Raw genomic sequence first — 25,990 nt, forward strand, 5'->3', positions numbered from 1 at the left:
AATATATACTTGTATTTCATTAAACTCGTGTAAATTTTTATTTTTTTTATGAAGACCAATTTATGATTCATTTCCTATTGACTGCTTCTAAACTGCACATGTACTCATAAACATTGCTCTAGGGAGTTTCTAATGAATTGGTGCATACCCGTACACATGTCATGCATATATGTGTGCTTAATTTGTTTATGGCATAGCTGCCAAGTCTCATGAATTTCTACCAGGTCTCTCGGACTTCCAATTTCTTGTGTCTTACAAATTGTTACTGTAATTGCAAAAAAATCATACTTTTGGGGAGAGAAAGTTGTTCCCAAAAGACCTTGAAAAGGTCTATAGCTCTGTATTCTTGTATCTTTCTCTATAACTAACGTATATAGAAAAAATACACGAAATGAACTGTTTCATTTTTAAAAAGAAAAGATAAAATTCACCAAAAAAGCCAGTGTAACCTCTTGACAGTTGCATTGGCAAGATGATTGTGGGTTAGGTGATTATGTCGATGGCCTAGTTCAAAAAGGCAGCAACTGAGAAAACATTTTTGAGTTATGCCCGCCATGAGAGCGGTGGAAAATGCTTCTATGCATTGCAAAACAGCAACAACTCCCAACTCTAGTTATATATGCTCCTTACTGTAATTAAATCTGAGCTGATTTCCCATTCAGTTCCATGCAAAGTAAATCTTTAAAATGCTGATGTCTGAAAACATAGAATTTTTAGTTGTTGCCTTTTTAAATTGGGCCATCAATATGTCCTGCATTGAACAGCCTTGTCCCATTTTTCATCCAGATGGCTTTTTTATGGTGGGCACATATCAGACCAGGGGTATGCCAGATTACTGGAAGATCCTCAAAAAAACAATGCATTCAAATTATTTAAACTACTGTACAACCGATTTTTATTAACAAAATGCCATATAAAACCAAAAATTAACTGAACTGTAAATATGAATTTAGAATATTATATTTTTTATAAATTTACTCTGAAGTGAGTTAATATAATGAATTTGTGTACATTTCTTTTTTAAAATAAAATAATATTGCAATTATACTTGGGAACTGTATTATTCTATTTGAGTGAAAAAAAATAGGGTTGCACGAGAGGCATATTCCTTGGCAAGGTCAACCAACTTTCTGTCTTTTGCAAGCTTTTTAATCATCCATCAGGTGCAATAATGGAACTGACGAGTTTGGGCACAATGTGCCTGAAAGGTGCAGGTAAAGCAATCACAAATTTATGCCCATTAATTTCAATTTTATTATTCTAAAAGTAATCACTGACCTCCGAGTGGAGGCGGAAACAAAAACATCCAAACTGTGCCTGTCAGACCAGGTGTGCCCAATGGAGGGTTAATAATATCATTTTTTAAACAAGAGTTAATGTTTTGCGTTTTCATTTTGGCTGCTTTTCACATTGCATACACAAGAGAAACAACAGAGATGCAGACATTTCACTATCAATATAAAGGTTTTAACAGCTGACTGATGCGAAGATGAATTTGGGAAAAGAAAGAAAATTCAACTCCCCTTGCAGGGAATCATACCCACGTCCTCTCACTTGCCGGGTGAGTGCCCTAGAATACAATGGCAATGAATTTCAATCTTTCCTTAGAGCTTCTGTGCACTAAACAGGGCCGTACTTGGACAGTTGGACCTAACTGGGGCCAAGCTCACAATTGCTGACACTGTCACCAGATAGTGACTTATCCAAGAATGATGTCACTATCCATATAAAGTTTTTAACAGCTGGCTAATCAGATGGATAGCAGAGATTGACGTCATCACTGGATAAGTCACTACCACAAATGAAGGAGACTGAGAATCAAATTGAAGCAAAGACTGAACTATATAGATGCAATTGGTGGGTTACAATACAGAATATTTTTTGATAGTTTTCCTGTAAGTAGCAGATGCTTGTGTGGTGACATTTTCCATTTCTCCACATCCGCGAGGAGTCAACATGTCTCATAGTTAAGATTTTTATAGATCCCTTGAGATGCTACACACCCAGAGTATACTGTTTTTTTCCATTTGTCTTCATGTTTTATCTTGTCCTCGTATTTGTGAAACACGTCTATACGCATATGTTTTTCCTGTAAAAAAAGTTGTCATGCGAGAGAACAAAAGAACCAGCAAGAAAATGCCAGATTACAGAGCAAACCAGACTATGAAGAGTCTACTGTATTTTGATAATTGGTGATGACTGCCACAATGCCCTGTTTTTATAATCAGCCAAAATATTAATTATCTCAATCTTTTTTTTTAGCCAATTACTAGCAGTTTCGGTCTATCAAGCTTATCTTTTTCTCCCATTTAGCACAATTTTTTTTGTATCAGATTTTTCAATATTTTTTATGCAGTTTTAGATCACCATTAGTTGTTATTATTCTACTTCAGATAGGTGGGGATCAAAATCCCTTTTATATTTGTCTATGTAAAGATTTTGTACTGAATATGTATCCATGCAAACCGAGGGAGAATATAGATAAGATATTCTCCCTAACAAGCTTGAGGCGACCTTCAAGACAGTGCCTTCATTTCTAATCCATTAATAGCAGCAAATTGCTATATAGTGATATGGCCAGAGTTGGTGTTTGGTGAAGTAGTAGTAGTAGCTATATTATGATGTCAGAGTTGCATGTTTGTGTTGAAAGTGCTGCCTATTGACTACATGACTGCTACTGACTGAATTTTGATGACTTTTGCTAATAAGAAGCAGAATGTATTGTGGTGACATTTACCCTAATGTTAGCAGATTTGATTATATCAAAATTTTGAATAAGTGATTTTTTTTTACTTCAAAATTTAAATTTTCAGTTCCATGTCTTTATGGCTTTTGTAAAATTTTATATGTTTTAGCTCTGGTTACAATTTTTTAAAACTATACTCTTACAGAAAATAAAAGCCTAGAAGATGAGAAATCAACATCTCCAAACAAAGGTGATGAGCTTACAGTTGAAGTTCCAGTCATTACTCGCAAGGAGGCCAACCAATATTTAGAAAGTGTGTTCAAGCTTTTTGATATTAAAATTTTGATTCATTTATATAAGGGTTATTTAAAAATTCATAGTGAATCAGAAGAAATAATGGGTGGCATGCAGTTTAGACCCCCCCTTCAGAAAGTCGCCAACTGCGGCACCTCGGAAACGTTTGTTTTTCCGTGCTTGCCTGCTTCAACTGGATTATACTGCCTTCTTTCTGTGCTAGGACTTTGATCCTGCTTAGTGAAATAATATTGCCATGTTTCCGGTTGTGGTGAAAACAGAGTCAATGTTTTCAGGTCGGGGGAGGGGGGGGCAAAGCAGTTTGCGGAGGCCCGTGCCAAACGAAGTTTGCTGTACAGGTGCAGTTATTAATAAAGTAATCTGAAACATTTTTTTGTGTACATATTACATATATATGCAAAAATATATATTTGCAATGTACATTGTATTGTGGTATTAATTTTTTTATAATATTCGGAGGTGAGACGTCGTGACAAAATCACATCTATGGCTATAGCAATTTTACTATGTTCCCTCCCATGTCTTATTTGCATATTCGCATGCATCTATGTTAGCGATTGGACAACACGTTTTCTGGGCTAATGCATTGTTGAACTACGTGTCATTTCACTTCCATCACACATTGTTACAGGATATTCTGCTCACAGTTGCGTTTCAGCACAGATTTTTTCAAAATTCTTGACAGTGTTAAATATCTTCTTTTAGGCCGAGGCCTAGTAACTTGTTTGTAACTTAAAACCCTGCAGAATTCATTTTTCTGGTGATTTTAATTTCACATTTTCATGCCTTTTTTTATATTCGGTAGTATGAGTTCACCACCCATTCAATTCCGTGTGGTTTATTTCGATTTATAATGTGCATTTTAGATTATTTCATGGTATGTGCCCTAAGGATTATTCCTATTTCTAACGTGAATTATTACTGTGTGGTGGAGGAAGGAGGATGGGGTAAAAAACAAGTGAGCAGTGAAAAAAAAACTTTTTTATTTCTTTCTACTTCTTCGCTGGGTTACAGTAGTCTGCACTTCTTGGCGCCAAGAAAGGTGCTTATACTGCTTTTTCACAGACTTCTCAATTCGCTGGTATATTTATTTCTTCACTCATCATTGTTCACTTTCGCTCAGAAATGAATGATGAAACACTGTTAAAAATTTTGCATTTAAATGCCCAAAAGCCAGTCTAAATCACTTTATGGAATATATGTAATAAATTTCCTGTAATTATAAGAATAAAGTACCATTTTTATATACTTGATGCCGATTCCACCTCAACATAGAACCATGAAAGGTTAATAATTTTTCAAATTTAACTGCAAAAATGATCATCATTATACCTAATACTTTTGTTATTCTTTTGCAGAAGAATCTTCTACAGAATCTGACGTTTCAGATGAATCATTGATTTCTGGTAAATCAAGAGATCATGATTCCAACTCTGATACAGAATCGGACAGTGAATCTTCTGAACCTGAACCACTTGCTATAGCGCAAATACCTACTATTGTCATTGATGAGTCACCTCCACAAATCATAGATCAAGAACAGGAGTGGAGTTCCAGTGCTCATGAAATATCAAACCATCAAAACAAAACAAAAATGGAAGAATCTACCGGTCTTGAAAAAAATAGTACAATACCGTGTGGTGCAGAAGTCTCTTGTGAAAATTCAAACACTCAGAATGGTGTACAGACAGAGAGTTTTGGTCAACTGGCAAACACGAAGAAGGATGAAAATTCCAAAACTGAGCCGTGTGAGTCAAAAGATGAATCATCACCTTTGATACACAAGAATATTGGTGCTGGTTTCACTTTTGATTCACTTGTCACTTCTGAGGAGCATGCAGCGCTGTCTGATAAGGTGGAAACATCGACCGCAGATGAGGAAAAAATTATAAGTAAGTCTGCTGACTACAAAATGGTTGAATGTAAAATTAATTATTCAAATGGTGGTATTGTTACTAGTGCTTCATATGATAAGCAGTTTACTCAGTTTGATGCTTTGAATGATTCAGGTAACATTTCTACTAGTAACTCAAGCAATGCTGCTAAAATGCATGCTGAATCAGGTTTTTATTCATCATCTATTTCAGGTGATGGAGCCAATGGTGATGGTGTATGTGGTGGTGGTGTTAAGCCTGTTTCAGAATCTGACTTTGGCAATATATCTGTTAATTTCACCCCTCCACAAAGCACCTCAATGTTTCAAGCAGGTTTTAGTGAAATTCAAAGTGTAGATCATACAAGTGTAAATTGTTTTGATTCAGAGAATGCTGAAACTAAAAATGTTTCAGGTGTTGATCTCAACTTAAATGGTTCCTTAAATAGCTTGATCTATACCAATAAAGCTCCTTCATCCTTCAGCAGCTCTGAAAATGAGAAAAACAATAGTGCTGTAGTGAGTGGATGCGATCCATCAAAAAGAAATGCTAATCCAATTGAGGCTACAAATGAAAGTGAGGGTGGTGTATCTCAAAAAGATTTAGATTCAAACAAGGATAAATTTTTAGATCTAGTTTGTACAAAACAAAATGAGGATTTGCTCTCTTCCATGGATGATAAATCAGTCAATTTCAGTCATTATCATACCTTGCTCTCCAGTAAAGACCCTTCTCCTCTAGCTGATCCTTGCAATCCATTTGTTACAATACGTAAGAAAGACAGAACAAAGAATAATCGTGATACTTTCAATTGGGATAGTGACAATAGTATTTCACTGCCATGGTTTTGTGACACAAATGAAGAGACTAGTTCTGATTTTTATAGTGCAATTTTACCAGAAAATAGTGAATATCCTCAAGAGCAAAAGCAAAGCATCTCAATAGAAAAATCTGATCAAAATGTTCCCAAAAGTGTTCTAGTTAGTTCACAGTTAAATGATGATGATCAAGTTGAAATTGCTGGAGATATATGTACCACTGATGCAAATTCAAATGAAAGTGCTAATTGTATTTCACTTTCTGTTGATGAGCGTAAAATGAATGCAGATGTTCATGCAGTCAGTTATCCTGGAAATGGCAGTGCAAAAAATGACAAAATATCGCCATCTCTTAAGAATGAACTTTTGATCCAAAAGCATGCTCATACTTTTACAAATAATATAGAAGTTAAATCTATGAATGATAATATTCTCTGTGATAGTCAGATTTCTAATTTCTCTATTTTAAACAAAGATGATAAAACTCACACAAACCTCCTAAATTCTTCATCACATGAAGCTGAGGCCAGGATATCATGTATGAATTCTGAGGTAACAGATAACAAACAATTGTGTGAATTTTCAACTAGTCAGCGAAAAATTCCAAAAACATTAAATCTGCAGTCTTCACTTGCATCTGAAAATTTCAAGCCTCTTGCTGGTTTCTGCTCGACTCCAGTTAAATCCCAAGAATGTGAAGCTATTCCAGGAAAATCAGGAGTTCTCACTCCTATTTCAGAAAATGAAGCAAAGTTAATGTCACGTTCATTAAACAGTGATACGAGAGAGGAAAATTTAGAAGCAAACGAAAAGTTGTCTTATTTGCATAATAATTCAGCATTTTCAACACCATCTCACTCTATAAAAGTTGTAAATGAACTACATAAAGATACTACGCGTTGCGCAAGCTCTCCTAATTTGAGTGAAAAACTATTGATTCAGAATAATAAAACTGCATTGTCCTCAAGTCAGAGTACTGAAAAATCATTTGACGAAAATCACAGTGTGTCATCTGAGAGTAGCATAGAGAAAAGTGGGAAGCATTATGGTTATAGTGGAAGTTTTGCTGAAAAAATTCGTCCTAAACATTCTGCTGGAGATACCATTTACCTGCGCTCTCTAGACATAAATTTGCAGAAAAAGCAATTTTCGTCGCTCACAAAAAGCAGTGAAAAATTGAGTGAAAGTAATGGAGCTGATGAAAAAATCTGGAAGAAACTATTTCATGGAAGTGATAAGTCATTAAGTCATAAAACTGATCAGGATTCTGTTCCTAGTCTTTCATGTAAAAATTTCAAAAGGCAAAGTTCTGTTCCTTTAGATAGTGTGATGCAAACTTCTACTAGAACCCCTACCACATCAACTTCAACTGTTCCTTCTCGTAAAGGCCTACAATCTACCCAGCAAAAGTCAGTTATTCTTTGTGAAAAAAGTAAATGTATAGAGATTGATCCTGTTTCCCCATACAGTTATTCCCAAAATAGGCCAGTTACAACTAATATATTTCCTGTAAAGGTTCGTCCAAAATGTGAAATGAATCTAACTGATCTCCAAAAGAAAAGAGAACATAGAAAAAGTGTTCATGAAAATATTCAAGGACTTCCTTTTGCAGATGAAGAAAAGGCTGTCACTCCAAGTGATGTTCCCTCAACACCAGACAATGTGTTTGATGTTGTACCGCCTTCATTTAAAAATGCAGAGTCTTCTAAAGGACCATTAGGGGATTCTGATGGTAAACAGCAAGAGCAGTTGTTGCATCCTAATCAAAGTAGTGCCCAAGAGTTAGCTAGGAAAGAAGCCAGAGCTCGTGCTCGTTTGAAAAGTGATGAGGAGCTTGGTCTGAGCCCAAAAAACTACAGAAAAAAATATCAACGTCAATTGTCTCTTAGCTCTATTTATTATGATGAGCTTACCAATGATGAATTTTATGACAATGAAAGTGAAGACATAGAAGATGAAACAATAAGTGGAACATCTAATGCTTATTTTTTCTCTAAAAAAGTTAACAGTGAAAGTGATTTGTCTGATCTTGGTGAGGGTAACAATCATAAAGTAGAAAAAATTTCATCTGAAGAAAATAGATTTGTACCTACTCAATTAACAAAGCAAGAAAGCAGTGTTGAAAAATCTGTGTCTATTCAAGAAAGTGAAAAATCTAGACTATTTCCATCCAACACCGATCATGATCAAATTCTGCAAGATAAATATTCAATAAATTGTGACTCTCCGAATATGCCATCATCTCACCTTAGTTCAATGAAAAGAACTTCGCCAGACTGCTTGACAGATGAAGAAAAATTAAAATCAGGAAATAAAAAACTGTTTTTTTCTTCAATACTTAATTTTGGAAAGAATCATGTTTCTAAAGAAAAAAGAGAGCAATTAGGAAAAAATAAAATGAAGGAGATAGAAAGTGACCGAGCCATATCAGTTTTTACTGAACCACATGCAAAAGTGAAACAGAAGCCATTTTCTACTTTAAAGCTGAACAAATCCAAAGATAGACCAAAAGAGAAACATGCTTCAAAACATTCATACCCTGACCATTCAGAACTATCATTCCCTAATGATCATTCTATAGGAACTGTTACAGCTCCTCTCTATACCAAAAATGTTTTAAAAGCTGATGAACCAAAGAGCATTAAAACCTGTGCAGGACAAACAAAAGTTGTTCCAAAGTATACAGTGTATAGAAATCCTGGTACACAGCTGACTGCAGTTCCTAGCCATGTCACGGTTGATAAAGTGAAAAATGGATTAGCACCAAAAGCTTCGGGTAAGCAGTTTTCACTATAGATATCATTTGTAAAAGAGAGCAGAATCACAAGTTATTTTATTCTAATACTGACTTATTTTGTATCTCTTTATCTTCTTTGTGGTTGGTTTTGTCAGTGCATGTACTAACATACTAAATATAGCATATAACAGCATATTTTCATCTATTGTCGAAGTACTCTTTATTTATATATATATATATATATAGGGTGCATACAGCAGTCTCTTTATCCTGGAATAAGTTGCGAACCATTGATACCAGAAGTAGATCTCAGATATGTCTTTCATATTGCATGGGGTTGTATAGCTATTAACCTTTGCAGTGGCAATGATAAGATATCTTGTCTAACTTGATGCCCTTTATTTCAGCAATCATGAAATACAGTAGACTCTCTGTAACTTGACATCCCAAAAGTATCGACAAATGTGTCAACTTAAGCAGATGGTTAGGTGGGGGGGGGGGGGGGGGGGGGTACAGCTCTAAATTTTTGTCCGATCGTTTTTGTGTATGTAATTATATACATTCAAACAATTCCATTAAATAAAATGCCAATTCTCATTAATTTTAATTTGGGGTTGTTTCATAATAGAATCAAAAACATGTAAAAAAAGTTTACCTCATGAAAAATAATCAAGTATATTTGTTTGTTTTTTATTTCTGAAGAGAAAACAAAAATTCTTCTACACTATTCAGTTTATCCCAAGATTGTTCGGCTTTTTCCTGAGTGCGTAGGAATTGACGTATCACATCTACAGCTTTTAATGCATCATGGCGAGGTGGTGCAGATACTTCTTCATCTAAACTTTGATTCCATTTCTTCGGAACATATAGCACTTGCTCTTTGGTTGATTGATTCTAGAATATCATTGTCTTCTAAAAGTCCTGAAGTTACAAGATCAGTGTCAATGTTCACAAATTCATCCTTGATACAATCACCTGTGGTGTTATTTATGCTTTCTCCACATGTAATCTGAGAAGAATCTTCAGAGAAATTATCGTTTTCCAAAGTCTTAGAACAAAAACCAACATGATGGAAGCAGTTCCAAATCATCATGGCACTCGTGACTGACTTCCATGCAGAATCAATCTTTCAGCAACATCTAAAACAGAATTTTTTGCGTCCATTTCAACATCCACAAATTCACAAAATTTTTTGTCTGTAATTTTCTGTAAAAAATTTTCATACTTTGGATAATTCCTTGATCCAGTTTAACTTAAGCTGAGTTAAGCCAAATATGTGTTGAGTTAGACTTTTCCCTACATTGAAATTAGTATTGCTCCAACAAAGGGAATAATAAGTGTTGAGTTATCCAGATAGTCGAGTTATTGAGATTCTACTGTATCTTGGTTCATTAAAACCCTCACATTTCTGCAATGACGAGCCCAGCTAGTTTTATGTTTTATTGTTGACTTCATCTTCGAGCATGTTTTTCATCCCCCCCCCAACGGCCAGTAGGCAGAGTCAGCTTTTGTTCTCTCTTCAAAGTGGTATAGGAATGTGCATACAGAATAAGTAATATCAAAAAAATAGGGTATTTCTCTCTTGTTTTTGTTATTTTTATTGTCGGTTTCAGGGGGGGGGGGGGGAAAGCAATATCATTGCACAAAATTGAGAAAAACTATATTCTTGACAATTTATAGAAGGGATATATATATATAGGGGTTTAAAATAAAAAAATTAACTCTTCATTTGGTCACTGTGTCCTAAAAAACCTGATTAACTCTTTAACGCCCAGATAGAAAACCTGGGAGGGTCGTGAAAATACCAAGTTTTTTGTGTTCGAAGTGGACTCGTCCAAATTTCGGCCACTCTCCCTCTCCCCAGCCTTTCCCCATGAGTTTCTATTCATGCCACCCTTTGCATTGACGTTCACCCTTTCATTTCAATGGATTTTCGGGAGATAATTTGTCTATATATATATATGTATATATATACTGAAAACACCCCTTTCCTCACAGTATTATCTCTTTATAAAATGCATTGAGTACTCTTGGTCCATTCTCAAGGAACATTCTAGTACATCAGCTTTTAAAATCCCATTGATAGGGCGTTGCAGTTGTATTTCCGGTCCCGCCTCTGACAAGAGCTTTCATCTTCTTCCCCGTTGGTGACAAAAGCCCACCAAAACATACCCATACCCCCTAGTTGGGCCGACTTGAGGCGGTTATGGGCATTAACCTACTCGGCCGACTTCGGGCGATCTGGGCATTATAGAGTTAAAAGAAATTGTTGCCCTGTCTCTCTTGAGCCCAACAAAAAAAATCCATGTTTCCATATACAATATTCTCTTAGATATTTGAATTTGAAAATTGCTGAAAATGAGGGAAGGAACAGAACCTGAAGCATGAAATGAGATTGTTTGTTAGTTTATGCAGTTCTTTCCTTCATTTTTAGTGATTTTCAAACTCTAATATCTCGGCAAAAATTGTGCTAAAGAATATGATTTTTTTGTTCTTGGGAGTGACATGGCAACAACTTTCTAAGTGGATTTTTAGAACAGTGTAACCAAATAGAAAAAGTTTTTATTTTATTAACTATACAACCCCTTGCAAATGAATGACATACGGTAATTTCACACAACTATGGTCCAAAATAACACCAGTTTCTACATTAATCATCATAATTTTTGTATTCAAACTATTCAAAAAAATTTTTTGCTGATATTGCCTGTTGAAAGATCAAGCATTAATGTTAAACACTTTTTTTATTCCTTATGCAGCTCAAATATGGATTTTTTTTTAAATTAAATTTTGGGCCATAGTTGTGTTACGAAGTCCCAACTATATAGTCCATCAAAAATATTTTGTGTTATAAATTGCTTATGAACCATAGTTGAGAGAACAACTATATCATATATCCATCTTTATCCTCTTTTCTAAAAGATGATGAAGAAAGGGGTTTTTCTAAATTCAACCCCTAAGGGGATCAAAAAGGGGAGTTCATTGAGAAATCACACGAGCCAAAACCGCTGAAGCTATCATCATGAAATTTGGTCTGAAGTTTCGTTTCATGACAGAAAGACTAACTATGAGGGTTTTTTTTTTCCAAAATTCAACCGCTAAGGGGGTCATAAGAAGGGGTTCAATAGTGAGGGAGTCGTATAAAGAAATCAGCCAAGCCGAAACCGTTGAAACCAAAATTCAACCTTCTAAGAGAAGGGAGTCCAAAGGTTATATGGAGCAAACATCACTGAGCCGAAATTGCTGAAGCCATAAATATGAAATTTAGTCAGTAATATATTTTATTAAGTAGATACCCACTAAGACAGAATTTCTGAAAATTCATCCCCCAAGGGGGTCATGAGGGGTTCAAATGATACATGGGGGAATCATCGACGAGTAATTTTCAGATTACCAAATCCACACAACTGAAGCTACAGGTAACAGCTTGTGGTGCATAAAAATGGTTGGACCATAGTTGAAAGCAAAGTACAATTTTCTATTATTTTTCCTATAAATATTTTTAAATGCATACAACAGTAAAAATGTTTATTAAGTACATGTAAGTACTAAATTACTTGTAATACAGAACATCAATAGTGCAGAACAGCTTGTTATAGTAACTTGTAGCTGAGGAAGTTCGCAGCTGATAAGATAACGTGAAAAACATAACCCCCAACTAACAGCAGATTTGCAGGAAAGTATCAGAGACAGGACCTAACCACATCTCCATATTACACTATCCATGCTCTTTGCTTTAGTAATTAAAAAGTCCATTAGATGTTGTTAGCATTTCGATTATCAATGTTTTAGTGAGCATGGGCATTTGGACCATAGCTGTGTGAAATTATGGTATCTGAGGTCTACATGTCGTTTGGGTACTTTTTCCGACTAAAAGTATGCTTTTATGATCAATGGTTCGCAACTTGTTCCAGGATAAAGGGACTTTCCCGTGCCACCTGTGTATATATATATATATATATATATATATATACACACACAGGTGGCACGGGAAAGTCCCTTTATCCTGGAACAAGGATATATATATATATCATTCAAAAACAAATTTATATATTTGCTGTAGCATCTGCATGTGTCAGGAGACCTCTTATTTGTGTTTCACTAAAAATGTGCATTTAATATAACTAGAAAATTTTTTTTCAAGTTTTATATGTAAAGAGAGAATGTATTACATAAAAAAAATTTTTACATGTAAAAATTTTTGCGTGATTTCTGACATGATGTGATTTCACATCACGTCAGTGTAGCATGTTTTGGCTTTTATACGTGATATAAAATATTGACATTTAAAAAAAATGTACCATATATTTTTCTTTTCTTATTTTGGTTAAAGTTTTTCTAACAGATCTTCAGATCTTTTATATATACAGGGTGATTCAGAACTCAACCTACAAACTTTTAGGGGAGGTAGAAAACACAAAATAGAATCACAAAAAAAAACTTGTCCATAACTGTGGATGGTAACAACTTTGAGCATTTGTGTGAAATTTAACGTGTACATGTACTGACCTCGTGTAAAGTATCACTAAATACAGAGTTTTTGTACCCATTATTGGCTTGTCATTTCTTCATCTTCGTTTATCCTCCAGCTGATCAGGTTGGGGTTTCCAGTCATACATTCCTATGTGATTCTGTTTCGTTTTTGTGTTTTCTACCTCCCCTAATCTTTTACATTAAATTTTGAAATACCCTGTAAACCTCTGAATAGCAACAAATCAGTTTCAATATTTGTTTTTTCAGTGGTCATGTTTCAATGGTTTTATATACAAGAAAATACTTTTTAATCAAAACATTTGATTAATTTTATTCCTGTGAAAAAAAATACTTCACATTTATATAATGTTAATTATATAATTAACATTATATAAATGTGAAATTTTCTTTTATAATTCAATGAACGTTTCTGAGTTATAGAAGGTGGAGATGAAACAATTTTTCTGGAAAGTTTTAATAATATTTCAAAATTAAGCTTTCTGTTATAAATCATTGCATAGGTTTTTATTTATTTTTTACATACACTCCATCTTGTGGTTTTTAAAAAAAAAATCAAATACAGTAAAACCTCGATAAGTCATCACCTCAAGTTGTCGAAAAATTACGACGGATTAAACGGAGTGACGACTTAAGCAGAGTGCCGTCAGTTTCAATGTGCAATGTTGTGGAAATCGTATAAATTTAAAGTAATATGATATTTATTAAAGTATGAATCAAAATAACAATATTAATCAAATTTATAGATCGCGGAAGAATAAATATAATAACAATTTTTTACCTTTTTTATCTCCTATTACTTATTGTATTAGGTAATTATTGTGGTAAAATGTACAGTATACTTTGATTTATACTAGTAATTTTTCATTTAGACTAACAGTTGCTCTGTTAGTCTAAAGCTTAGTTTCCCAACCTTAGTTCCCAAGCTTAGTTTCCCAACCTTTTTTCTCCCCAACGCAATCTAACCCATAGGATCCTATGTTAAACCCGTAGTTTCGACCGCCACCCCCCCCCCACCCTGGAACATTCCATCGCCCCGAAGGGAGCATTAACGCCCACATTGTGAGTCACTGGTCTAAAGCTATAAATAGCTTTTCTTCATAATAGAACTCTCTATTGCACATTAATTTTACATAGACATCAAATTTAATTTCAGTATTTTAATTCTTCATCAGTAGTTCCTGATGCAACTACAAAGTAATCTCGAACACTTTTGACTTGGTGGAGGGGCCCTGGACAGGGAAAAGTAAACAGAAGACCTCAACTTGGGAAAGAATGTCTAATTCTTTTTAACACAGATATTTCATTTAAACTTCAAGCTCTAAATTAGTAGAGCCCATGCTTTCTATGATTATTTATTATCCATGCCCGTTGCACTTTGACTTGATTAATTTGATTCTTCGATTTACATAATTTTTGATTTCCTTGCACTATGTGTAATCTTTGAGGTATCAATAAATTTTGGTTTTGCCGGAGATGCCCTGGGGGGGGGGGCCGAAGTGCTTGCGTTGCTTCTTGTGCCTGGGTGTCTCACAGTTTCTTTAGTTTCTCCAGTAGAGCCCATGCAGAAATGAGATCTAGCTTGAACAGTCCCCAACGTTCCAAAAACCTTAGTCGGCAAATGAACTTCTCCAGCGTAACTTTCGTTACTTAAACTGTTCTGTTTGGGTGTATAGGATTTTATGGGGACTTTTAAGCATATGGCAATGCTGTTAACAAGCTCTTTTTTTTTTTAATGGGAGCCAGTTTCATAGTGACGAGTAAACAAGTGTTTAATAATATTGTTGTCTATGAGAGGTCGAAGGGCCTGAAGAAAAATGACGACTTAACGAGGTTTTACTGAATGTATATATTTTTGAATGAACAAGTGAGCAGCATAAGTGACTTGTTTCTAACGTTGCATACCTGGATTCCAATATGTGGAACTTGGTGGTAACCTTCATAGTGGAAGACGAGCATCTTACCTCTGCGTCACTCAGGCCAATAGAATTACTGGAACTTGAGCCTGACTAACTCATGTCCACCTTGGAATCTTTTCCCACATGTACCTCTGCTTCTCTTTTCGAAATTTTTGAATCATTTCATGTAAAATGAAAGATTCAGTTAATAGAAAATGCATTGAAAAAAAAATACAGCCTATGTTTTCAAAGCACACATTCTTTCAGTGCAAGACTCTTAGCATCAAACTGAATAGTATGTTTCAAAAAAAGTTTGTCTAGATAAATTCCAGGTTACCATGTAGCTAAAAAAAGGTATTGGTGCCTGAAATTTTTTTTGTGCAGTTACTAAATTGCTGCAGTAGTTGTTGAGTGGTCATGGGGACAGGCTCTCATTGTGTGGGACCCAGGTTCGAACCCTACTCTTGCCAGAATGGTAGTCGTCTTAAGTTGGTTTTCTGTGGTTCCTAATTTCCAGGCATGAATGCGAGCCGATATCCCTGTTACAGAGTCTCGCCACAGAGAGCAACAGGCCTGCAATAGTACAATTATCCAATCATTACATTTCACTCACAGTTAGAAAAATTGATGGAAGATGACAGCACCACAAATAACATGCATTACACAGAAAAAACTTCACGTTAGGTTCACAACACGTACATGCACATTCCAACATGTGCCAATTAATTAGAAGTTCGCAGAGGAATATGAACGAGGCTCATGTGTGGTTTAGTACTAATTACTAAATTGCAGGCTGAGATCAGTTTAAAATGTTTGGAATTGATAGCGGCATATCTGCCAACATGAAAGAGGGTCATTATGCCCTTAAAAAGTCAAAAAAGAAGTATTATTTTTTACCTTTTTCTTTGGATAAAAAAATTTTCTGGCGCCTAAATTTTTTGCGACTTGTCCAGCCCTGCTCTAGACATTCTAGGAGCTTATCTTTTCTATCTGCATGTATCAGATACAGAAATGAGCTAACCAATTAGTCACAATTAGATGGGGGACAGCTGTTAACTTGACTGGGTTATGTCAAAACCAACTTTAGTAGACTAATTATGGGACTCTCAGTAAACTGATTTTTCTGAGGTCCTCTTGCTCAGTGGTTGTCAACCTTCAGAAGCCTGCAGCTCGGTTTCATTTATTTTTGAAAGTGAAAGGCCCAGTGAAATACACAACTAACAGAAAATGAATGGGGGAAAAGGAAATGGCCAATCACTCGCGGCCTGGTATCAATAATGTCAGGGCCTTTTGGGGGAGAAACATTGCCCTAGCTGACTAAACATGTCTGCTCAATAATTTACATGCTCAGTCTCAAAAATCTTAACCAGATCTCATTATCATGAGAACCCCTCCTCCAGTACCCGAAGCCTTTGGGCCATGCCCAGGTTGGCCCTGGGTTAAGACAGCACTGGTAGATAGTGTAAAATAAGATCTTCAGTGAATAAGATCTCATCCTGTAAATTCTCATTCATCTATTGAAGCTATTCATTTTAGCCTTCTGTCTGTTTTTGTCTTTCTTATTGAGCTCTTTGTTGTTTTCAAAGACTTGTCTTTACATTTTGGGCAGTTCCTGAAACAAAAAAAAATTAAGCAATTTTATGGAGAAATCGTGTTTTGGCTAAGGAATGTCATTCCAGGACAAATCATCTTAGTTAGTCGAGTATCACTATATATATATATATATATACAGCAAAATATAATCCACATCAAGTAATTCAATGTTTTCTAACATATAATTTGCAGATTGTACATTAAAAATTATAATAGCTCTTATATTCTTATCAGTTGTTGAATAAGATGTTTTATTCAGCATTTGCTTTTATTTTACATCATCTTGTATCTTTTGCTTTATAGAGGACAGTTTCAGTGATACAGAAGATGAAGTGAAAGAAGGTGTTTCTGCAAAAAATGTAGCCATGGTTCCTATTGAGAATGACAAGGTAAAAATTTTCCACCCTACTATTAGCCTATTTATATTAACTTATTATAGTCTACGCCTGCAGTTCTCAACCTTTTTTAAATTGTGGCGTGCTTTTTGGTATAAAATTTTTTTGGCTGAGCCCAGTATGCCTATTTTTTATTTATTCATCAAAGTTACGGATTTATTTTTATTAAAAAAATTTTATAATTTTTTTTTTTTTCAAATTTACCGTTGTTTATTTTCCTGGAGGCAGCGGAGCCCCTGGAAAGTGTGCACAGAGCCCCGGTTGAGAACCGCTGGTCTATGCTTCTCATATATGCTGTTCTTTGCCTAATTGTTTGTGATTTTTCGGTTCAAATATCTGCAAATATTACACTTTTAAAAACATGGAATTTTTTTTTATTGGGCTCAGGAGATGCAATAACATTCTCTAATTGGAATTTTTAGGATAGGGTGACAAAATGAAAAGTTAGTTTTTTTTATTTTAATAATTATACAACCTCATACAATATGAATGACGTACCTAAGGTCTGCAGGTTATTTTGATATTTTTTTTCAATGGAAAGTTTGCTTCTAGGATCAACGGTTTGCAACTTACTCCAGGATAAAGGGACTTTCTATGCACATTGTATACACTATATCATAGGCTGAGCATCAATCCTGCTGCAAAATGTTCCCATAACATATAGCTAGGCTGACCATTTTTCTTTGTAAAAAATAATGGAAATTGACGGGTTGGCTCAAGACCAAATCTCTGCTCCTGCTGGACTTATTTTTAGTTCTCTCTGCTCACCCCTAATTTATTCCCATCCCAACAATCCTTTAAAAAAAAAAAAAAAAAAAAATCGGGTATATTTTGTAGGTGATATGAATATCATTAGATATGGAGAAGACATTAAAGCCATTATATCAAGACATTTTGATGTTTCAAACGGATATCATCCATTACACGAAAACATAACTAGAGAGGGGAAATGAAGCTTAAACATGTATTGACCATGCTTTCTACAGAACCAAACAAACAACTATACAAGAATTCACTGTTTATAAAATCGAAGTCACTGACCATTACCCAATAATAGGTTACATCAATTTTTTGGAAAAGAATATAAAAATCAACAGAACAAATAAACGATAATAAACTATGAAAAATTTGAAGAATTCATTTTAAATTGGAATTTGAAAACTCATTGAAGAAAGTAATACTCAAAATAAATACAAATGATTCATGGATGTGATAACATTGAACTCGAATCTATGGTCTAAAACAGTTAGAAAAAATCCAAGAAAAATTTATTACCAAGGAAATTATAGACAGAATATAAACTACAAAGAAAAGTTGTAGAAAAAATATCCAAATATGATATCCTTTGAAATAGAATACAAGAACTATGACAGAAAATTAAAAAAACTCATAAAAACCACAAAACAGAATTAAATTAAGAACAACTTCAACACTTGTGAAAAAAACAAATACTGCAATGGAAATGTATCAATGAAACCATTTTGAACAAAAATGTGAAGAATAACATATTACCATAGTTCTCTCTAATGTGCTTCAGAAATATCTGAAAGATTCAATGTTGATTTCATAAACAGAAATTTGAGGATGTAGAAGAAAATGAACATTTTTTTTGCACAACACAACACAAATAATAATGCAAATAATTCGATGTTTTATTTTGAAACCAATAATTAAATAATAAAGGATGTAATCAAAGAAATAAAAGAAAACAAATCAAGTGGATATGATAAAAAATCACCCCTAAAATAAAAAATTTTCAACATATCATTTAGATGTAGTAAAAAATCTCAATAAAATCAAATTCATCAATATGAAACAGACTTTTTTATCCCGAACTCAAATATTCCCTGGTACACCCCATTTATAAAAAAAGAGATACAAATAGAAAGCCACAACAAGCAAAATGCTCAATGAGGTGGCTGAGAAAAGATGCCCATAAAAATATGGATGTCATATATTTCAAAAATACAGCAACCCAATTAAAAATGCAATTAACAAAAAATTATAAACAATACATACACATGATAAAATATTATACAATGCCCATAAAGAATACTTATGGTTGTCTTATTCTAAGTATGGACAGCTTCTTGATTAACCCCAACATGTTTATCGTATTTCTTTTTAAACGTGTCAATTGTGTTACAATTTACTACCTCTGGGGGTAAGCTATTCCATTTATTAACAACCCTATTAGAGAAAAATTCCCTGTGCGACATCACAGCCTTGCATTGTCCCTCACCAATCGATACTGGTGTCCCCTTGTAAAAGCAGTCGATTCGCGGTGTACTAAAAGTTCATGGTCCATCCTATCCATCCCATTGAAAATTTTGAACACTTCGATCATATCTCCTCGACACCTGCGTTCATCCAATGTAAACATATTCAAAAAATGAAGGCTCTCTTCATAAGTCAAGCCCTGTGTGCCAATAAGGACACTCGTAGCTCTTCTCTGCACCCCTTCAAACAAGTCTATGTCCCTCTGCAGGTATAGTCTCGAAAACCTTACAGCATACTCCAGTCCAGGACGAACTAAGCCTCGAAAATGAAACCGAGCATTCTATCCGCTTTTTTGACCACCGCTGAACAATGTTCAGAAAACCTAAGCCGCTCGTCAATGAGAATTCCCAAATCAGTGACCCTAGTTGCATCCAGGATAGTGACACCATTGAACTCGTAAGAAAACCGTGGGTTGTTCAAACCAAAATGAGCGACCATGCACTTAGCAACTCTAAACGTCATGTTCCATTCATTTGCCCATTCTGCAATCCTGTTTAAGATACAACTGATTTCTATTCTACCTATGTTTTTTCAAAGATTATGGAGAAATGTATGAAGAAACAACTGCTCAATTTTTAAACCAAATTTTTTTTTTTGCATCTGATTATATGCAAAAAAAAAAAAAAATACGGATTCCAAAACAAAACAAAAAATACAGAAATCGCTAAATAGATTTATTCAATCGATTAAAAAATGGATATAACCTAAAAAAAACTAAGAAACTTTACTTACATCAAACTGTACATTTTTGGCAGTAAAAAAAGTTGTGCCTCAGGGATCAGTTGTAGGACCTGTACTTTTCCTCATATACATAAACAAATTTTGCAAACTTAAACTAAATGGAAACTTGATATCTTTTGTCAACGATACAGTACTATATATTGAAGAAATGGAAATAGAAAATTTATTTTAAAAAATAGAAGGCAGCCTTTTCACAATAAATAGTTGGCTAAGTAAAAACAAGCTGCAGATAAATATTCAGAAAACTAAATATATTTGCTTAAAGACAAGGAACATAAATAATCTTGATAATATACGTATAAAAATTCATAACCATTCCCCTAGTCAAAGCATAAAACACTAACGGCCAAGAAATAAACAGTTTTCGACTATAACTATCTGGGCTACAGGATGACCTCAAATGGACTTTGAATTTTTTTAGTTATTTTTTCACAGTGCAAACTTTTGCAGGAGTATTATTATAGACTTAAAAATACAATAGATGAAAATTTTTTTTAATGATATATTTTATGCATGGACAAAATACTTAATTTTAACATGGAATCTGTGCATACTATACGAACATAAATAAATTAAGTAATATATGTAATAAAATCAGAGATTCACAATAAAAACTAATCCCTCTAACCAAAACAAAACTGAGTATCACGCATTATCCATAAGACAAAACCATATATACAGAATAATAAAATTTGTTATAGCAAATAAAGAATGGTTAATAAAAAATCAAAATAGATCATCAACTGGATTAAGTATTGAATATCAAGTGCCAAAAACAAATAAAACTCTATTCAAAAAAAGTTTTAGTTACACTGCTCCAAAAATATTAATTCACTATCAAGCTGCTAATAATACTAATAAGAGATTAAATTATAATATTTTTGATTTCGTGAAGGGTATTGTTTTTGAAACACTAATGCAATTGAAATATTTGCATTGAAAAAGATTTTTTCGACTTTTACAATAAATTTGTTTCATTTTTTAGCATAGAGATATTTATCTAAAATGTGTATATTTTTTTCAACAATTTGTATGATCACTAATCATCAAAATTAGAAGACATCATACTAAGAACAGGATATAATTATTTTAATTTGCAATTTTTACAACATATTTTTTGTGACATATTATAAAAATGTAATTATTGTGCGTGTGCACTTGTATAAATGATTACTGTTTATGATAATAGAATGATAATGAAGGTTGCTTTGAAAAATAGAAATTTAATATTATAAATTATTTTCTACTTTCTGGAAGGACAAGCAGTCCCTTGAGGGTCACAAAGTGGTTGTATATGTACAATATGTATTTTTGTCTATATTTTATGCATTTTTGTCTTGTGATCTGTCTTTCTTTTGTATTTTGTAATGCGTCCTATCCAATAAAAAAAAATGATTGCATTTCTTATGTTACTCACGAGAGAGCAGTTAGCGTATCTTCCTTGACTAGATGAAGCCTTTGGGAATCAACAGGTGGCATAGAAATTTCTAATTTCTCAGACTTAACCAGCTCCAATTTTATTCACAAGGTAACATTTCCACTAATTTTCTTTCAAAACAGAACATTGCCAAAATTTAAATGTAAATAACTCACTTGAATGGTTATCAAGAAATCAAGAAACATAATATTTAAATATTCTTATACTCCCATATGCCACCTGTTGGGCTATTTTACACTTTTATAAAGCAGCCCATTTCAGAGAAAAACATTTTTTACTTCTTCTGTAAATTTAGTAATTATGGAAATTATTCTCTTCTGAAAATATAAGCTCCTCATTTATATTTATAACCATAGTTATCATAATGTGATGTATGAGTAATAAAAATTATTTTGTCTGTGGCTAATTATGGTTTAAATTCAAGTAAGCTTTATTGGAAATACAGGAAAAATAGAAGACATTTTTATTTTAAAATAGTCAAGACTATATATATATCAAAAATTCTTATCCTGTTAAATAGGGGTCAAATGGCCACCCTACATGGAATCAGTTGAATAGGGCTGGACTGGTAACCTGCTGGTCCAACCAAGTTTCAGATCTTCTATTCCATCAAAATCATTATTTTTCATGACCACTTGGACCACCCAGCAATTTCCAGGTATCCAGTTAGACTATTTTAACCCATAGAAATGGATTACCTTTTGAGTGGAGGACTCTTGTCTACAACAGCGAGTAACTCCCGCTATAAGGAGTTTTTTCAATATTTCTTTTTCTTCTTTGTTTCTGCTACTGATGAAGGAACTTCATATAGTTCTGAAACGCGTATGGCCGTGTTCGTTTTGAATTTTGGGTAAACCCAAACGTCGAGTATTTAATCGTATTATTTTAACCCATATTATATCCCAATTTAACAATTCCTTCCTTTGAGATTTGCCTGCTTATAGGAATAAAAGAATTAAGAAAGGTGGGGAAAAAATGACGAAAAAAAAAAAGAAGTATGTGGATTGTCAGATAGTATTGTCTCTGACCCAACATAATTTTTCAAGAATGTCAACAATGAATGCAAGGTAACTGTTGGTAGAGGGGAACAAAAACATACAAAGCATTTGATTATTTTTTTACTGCGTCTGTTTAAAAAAGGTAAAAGAAACTGTCTCCAATGAGTTTGCAGAGCTTTAAAAAATATTGGAAGTCATTATTAAACAACAACTCGTGAAGTGGACGAAGGACACAAATGTATTGACAAGAAAGCCAGCATTGGGTCTGGAAAAGGAAAGTTGTGTGCAACCAACCTCCTTTCCTTAGAATATTTCCTTGAAATAATACATATGCTTTGATCAGTTTTTTATATGTGATAGTTGGGCATGTATGAAAAAAATACATGACCACTTGAAATTTTCGCATGGCAGGCAATGAATTTGTTCATTCTGCATGATAATACGATCAAACCCTGCTATTACACTCTTCAAGAGACCAAAAATTTGGTTTGCCATATTCCAGTTTAGTAAGATACTATTTCATCAGATATAGGAAGAGAACAAAAACTCTGTTATAAGCTATTTTCAACACAGCATTGTTCAACTACAACTAGTAAACAGCACATAGACCTTATAAACATCCCTCTGCAGAATTTATGATAAATTCATGCATGCAAGAAAGTTCAGTAAATGTTCCTAAAGAGAATATGATTGTTTCTGAAAAATGTTTGCTGTGTGTTTGACTAGTGCTGCCATCTGTCTTCCAAATTCAGAAGAAACCACTCTGCTCCCTATGTTGCGTGTATATATTATGCATGAATTTTGTTGGCCTGATTGCTCTCTGTGGAAAGACTTTTTCAAAAAGGGACATGCATTCAGGAAAGTTCAAATGAATTTTACCATACTCTACTTAATTTTACAAACCTCCAATAAACTAACCAACATGTTTTTATGAACTGGTCTTGTGGTCCTAAACAATATGTCATTTCTTTGGGCATCTTTTCTATTTATGAGCTAATTATTAAAGTCTGTTAAGGTTTGTAAAAGTAAGCATCGTCTGTAGCATGTATCTGTTTCAGTTGAATGATGGTGTGGGCAAAAAGTTGAAATTCATAAACCGGAAAAATAACCGAAATAAAAAATGGTTTGCATGGTTAGCATCACTAGATCAGAGGAATGTTTTTAAGACTGGAAAAAAATAACTTTAAAACAGCCGATAGGTGGCGCTGATGTACACAAGTCAAAGAAAATATATGCAAATAATGAACAGAATGCCTCCAAATCATTTATTACAGCAATATGTGTTCCACATTACCACCACCACAGGGGATAACTCATTGCAGGCAAGTCACAAATCCAGCAACGGCAGAGTCCAGCAGGTCCACATACATGGTTTACAACGGTGAACTGATTGTGGATTAGGAGCACAAGTTCGTATAACCATCTCATTTGCATATTTCCACCAAAGTCACTCTTACCAGAGCCACCTATTGGCTTTAATTTTTTTTTCCTGTCTATTGTTTGCTATATTTTTTTAGTTTTTGTAGCAACCACTCTTGAATTTCATGATGTCTGTTTATTTAGGACTTGAAAGAAAATAAAATGTTAAAGTGTCAACGACAGCTTGAGTTGAAACTGCTGTTTGAAGCACAAGAGATTCATCGAAAACTTGGCGAAATTGAGGTTCAGCAGAAAGAGCTTGAGCAGCGTGGAGTAGAAATAGAAAAAGCTCTTCGTGGAGAGGGTATATATTTTTTACAATCATAAAATTTTTTATTAAGAAAATCTTTAACATAAATCAAATAACAATTAAAAATGCATTGAATACTGATTGCAATTGTAAATTGATATATATAAATCTATAATTAAAATTTTCAGGAACTCGACCAGGAAATGAAAGTGATCATGAGCAAGAATGGTACAGGCTAGTGCATTCCAGAAGTAGGCTTGCTCGGGAAGAAAAAGAATTGCATATTCGGTGAATATCAATCAGCAAGAGTTTTGTTGTGTTGTGTATAAAGAAATTTGTGGCTCTTTCTTCAATTTTTATCTTTGGATTTTTCATTGAACTGTTTCATAAATAACATTCTATAGACCAAAAATAAATACTTTCTTTTAAAAAAAAAATACACAAAAAGGAAGAGTATTTGGTTTTTATATGTAGAAAATGTGTTTCATAGAAGTAAATGCTCATTTATTTTTATTATTTCCCTATGAAATAATGGGATAATGAAAATGTTATTCACTCATTATATGCCAGTAATAATTTGCAAGCAAATATTTTAATGTAATTTTATAAATAAATCAATTATATATATATATCTACAGTAGTGTGTTCATAATTTGAGGCTCCGGATAATCTAGGGTGCTGGAACTCTTCAAAATTCCTTCCCCACCTCTCTCCTATTTTTTTTGCCAAGACTGCACATCATTTCATTTTGTTTGATTCTTCCATCGAATTAATTTTAAGGAATCTTGGTCCCTAGGCTGGGGTCTTCGGCGGACCCCCACACCAGAATTTTTTACGAGGTTCCAAATTTTATAGTGTAAAAAAAATTATAAAATTCATAGCAAGTCCCAAGGGATACGAGAGCCCCTGTCAGCCTCTATTATGAAGAGGCCATGTGCCTTTGCAGCCCCTAATCTTAATGAACTAAATAGTTGAATTAAGAACAATATAGATAAGAGTAATTACAATGTAGGTCTAAACACCCCCCCCCCCCCCCGCGTGATTTATATTTTTTACATATAATCCAAATTCAAGTTGACCTCTATCCCGTTCACCTTGGATCAAGACTCTATTGTACAATAGATAACTTTTATTAGCTTCGAAATCCTCTAATCTAGTTGTTTCACTACCCTGAAAAATATTTACCACTGTCAAAACTTTTTCTTATCTGAAACACAGGTTAAGTCTTTTTACTTTAAAAATTGAAATCTTCACTGTGTACAAGAGATCTAGAAATATTGTGTGGTAAATCGAAATTGTAATTACGAGGATCACAAAACTAGTGAAGGATTATGAAATAATACTTTCTTGCAGTTGAAATTGTTCAAATGTATTAAGAGATGGTATTTTTTCGGCCTGAAATATACTGAGAAATTGAATTTTCTAGATATTATGCCGAAACAAATATTTGGAAAGAAAAGTGTAAAAATCTTTCCAAATATTCATTTCAGCATAACATCCAGAAAATTCAATTTCTTAATTGTTCAAATGAATTTGATTTAAAAACTGGGTTAAGTTATTTTTTTCTACTTACAAGTTGCGCAGAAAAATACATTGCAAATTCTTTTTTATCACAGTAACTTATTTTATTCATAAAATGTCTGCTACATGTCGATATAAAATTTTACAGGTTTAAAGACTTAGAATTAGTTTGCAGACAAAGCCATTTGCAGCAAGAAATGACCAAAAGAATGGCTGAAAATGGTATTGTTGTGTTTAAATTTGTATAAGTTAATTATATACCGTAAACCGGGTCTACTTTGTGACATTTGTAAATGTCATCTTCTAATTACAGATGAATCTTTTAATTAATTATAATTTGGACAGATAATAAATCACACTAAATAACTTTCAGGGGAGTTTGACTTATGCAGTCAATATTGTCTCAGTTGTTGTAATGGTTATCATCTGTCCCACCTATTACCTAACTTTGGGATATTATAATCATCCAAAATTGTTGCCAAATCTGTCAGTAAAAAGGTTAATTGAACATTCTAAATGCATATCAAGTGTATTAG

The 25,990-nt window shown here is 33.7% G+C and overlaps 1 protein-coding gene across 5 annotated transcripts in view; it reads left to right on the plus strand.

Annotated features, from left to right (window-relative positions):
* The window catches only part of Mical (Molecule interacting with CasL), a 153,443-nt gene that overhangs the window by 119,574 nt on the left and 7,879 nt on the right, over window positions 1–25,990 (plus strand). For 4 of the 5 annotated variants that reach the window (XM_089246324.1, XM_089246327.1, XM_089246326.1 and 1 more), the window contains 7 exons: window positions 2,892–2,999; window positions 4,360–4,893; window positions 5,089–8,469; window positions 16,716–16,801; window positions 23,828–23,987; window positions 24,122–24,221; window positions 25,603–25,676. In XM_089246324.1, the coding sequence (XP_089102450.1) occupies window positions 2,892–2,999; window positions 4,360–4,893; window positions 5,089–8,469; window positions 16,716–16,801; window positions 23,828–23,987; window positions 24,122–24,221; window positions 25,603–25,676 (4,443 nt within the window). The remainder of the gene's footprint in view (window positions 1–2,891; window positions 3,000–4,359; window positions 4,894–5,088; window positions 8,470–16,715; window positions 16,802–23,827; window positions 23,988–24,121; window positions 24,222–25,602; window positions 25,677–25,990) is intronic. The other variant, XM_089246329.1, reaches the window with a different exon arrangement.

This window comes from Pholcus phalangioides, unplaced genomic scaffold (assembly GCF_987345545.1).
Source record: "Pholcus phalangioides strain wild (caught in Gottingen) unplaced genomic scaffold, Ppha-v1.0 ptg000017l_1, whole genome shotgun sequence".
Classification (NCBI taxonomy): domain Eukaryota; kingdom Metazoa; phylum Arthropoda; class Arachnida; order Araneae; family Pholcidae; genus Pholcus; species Pholcus phalangioides.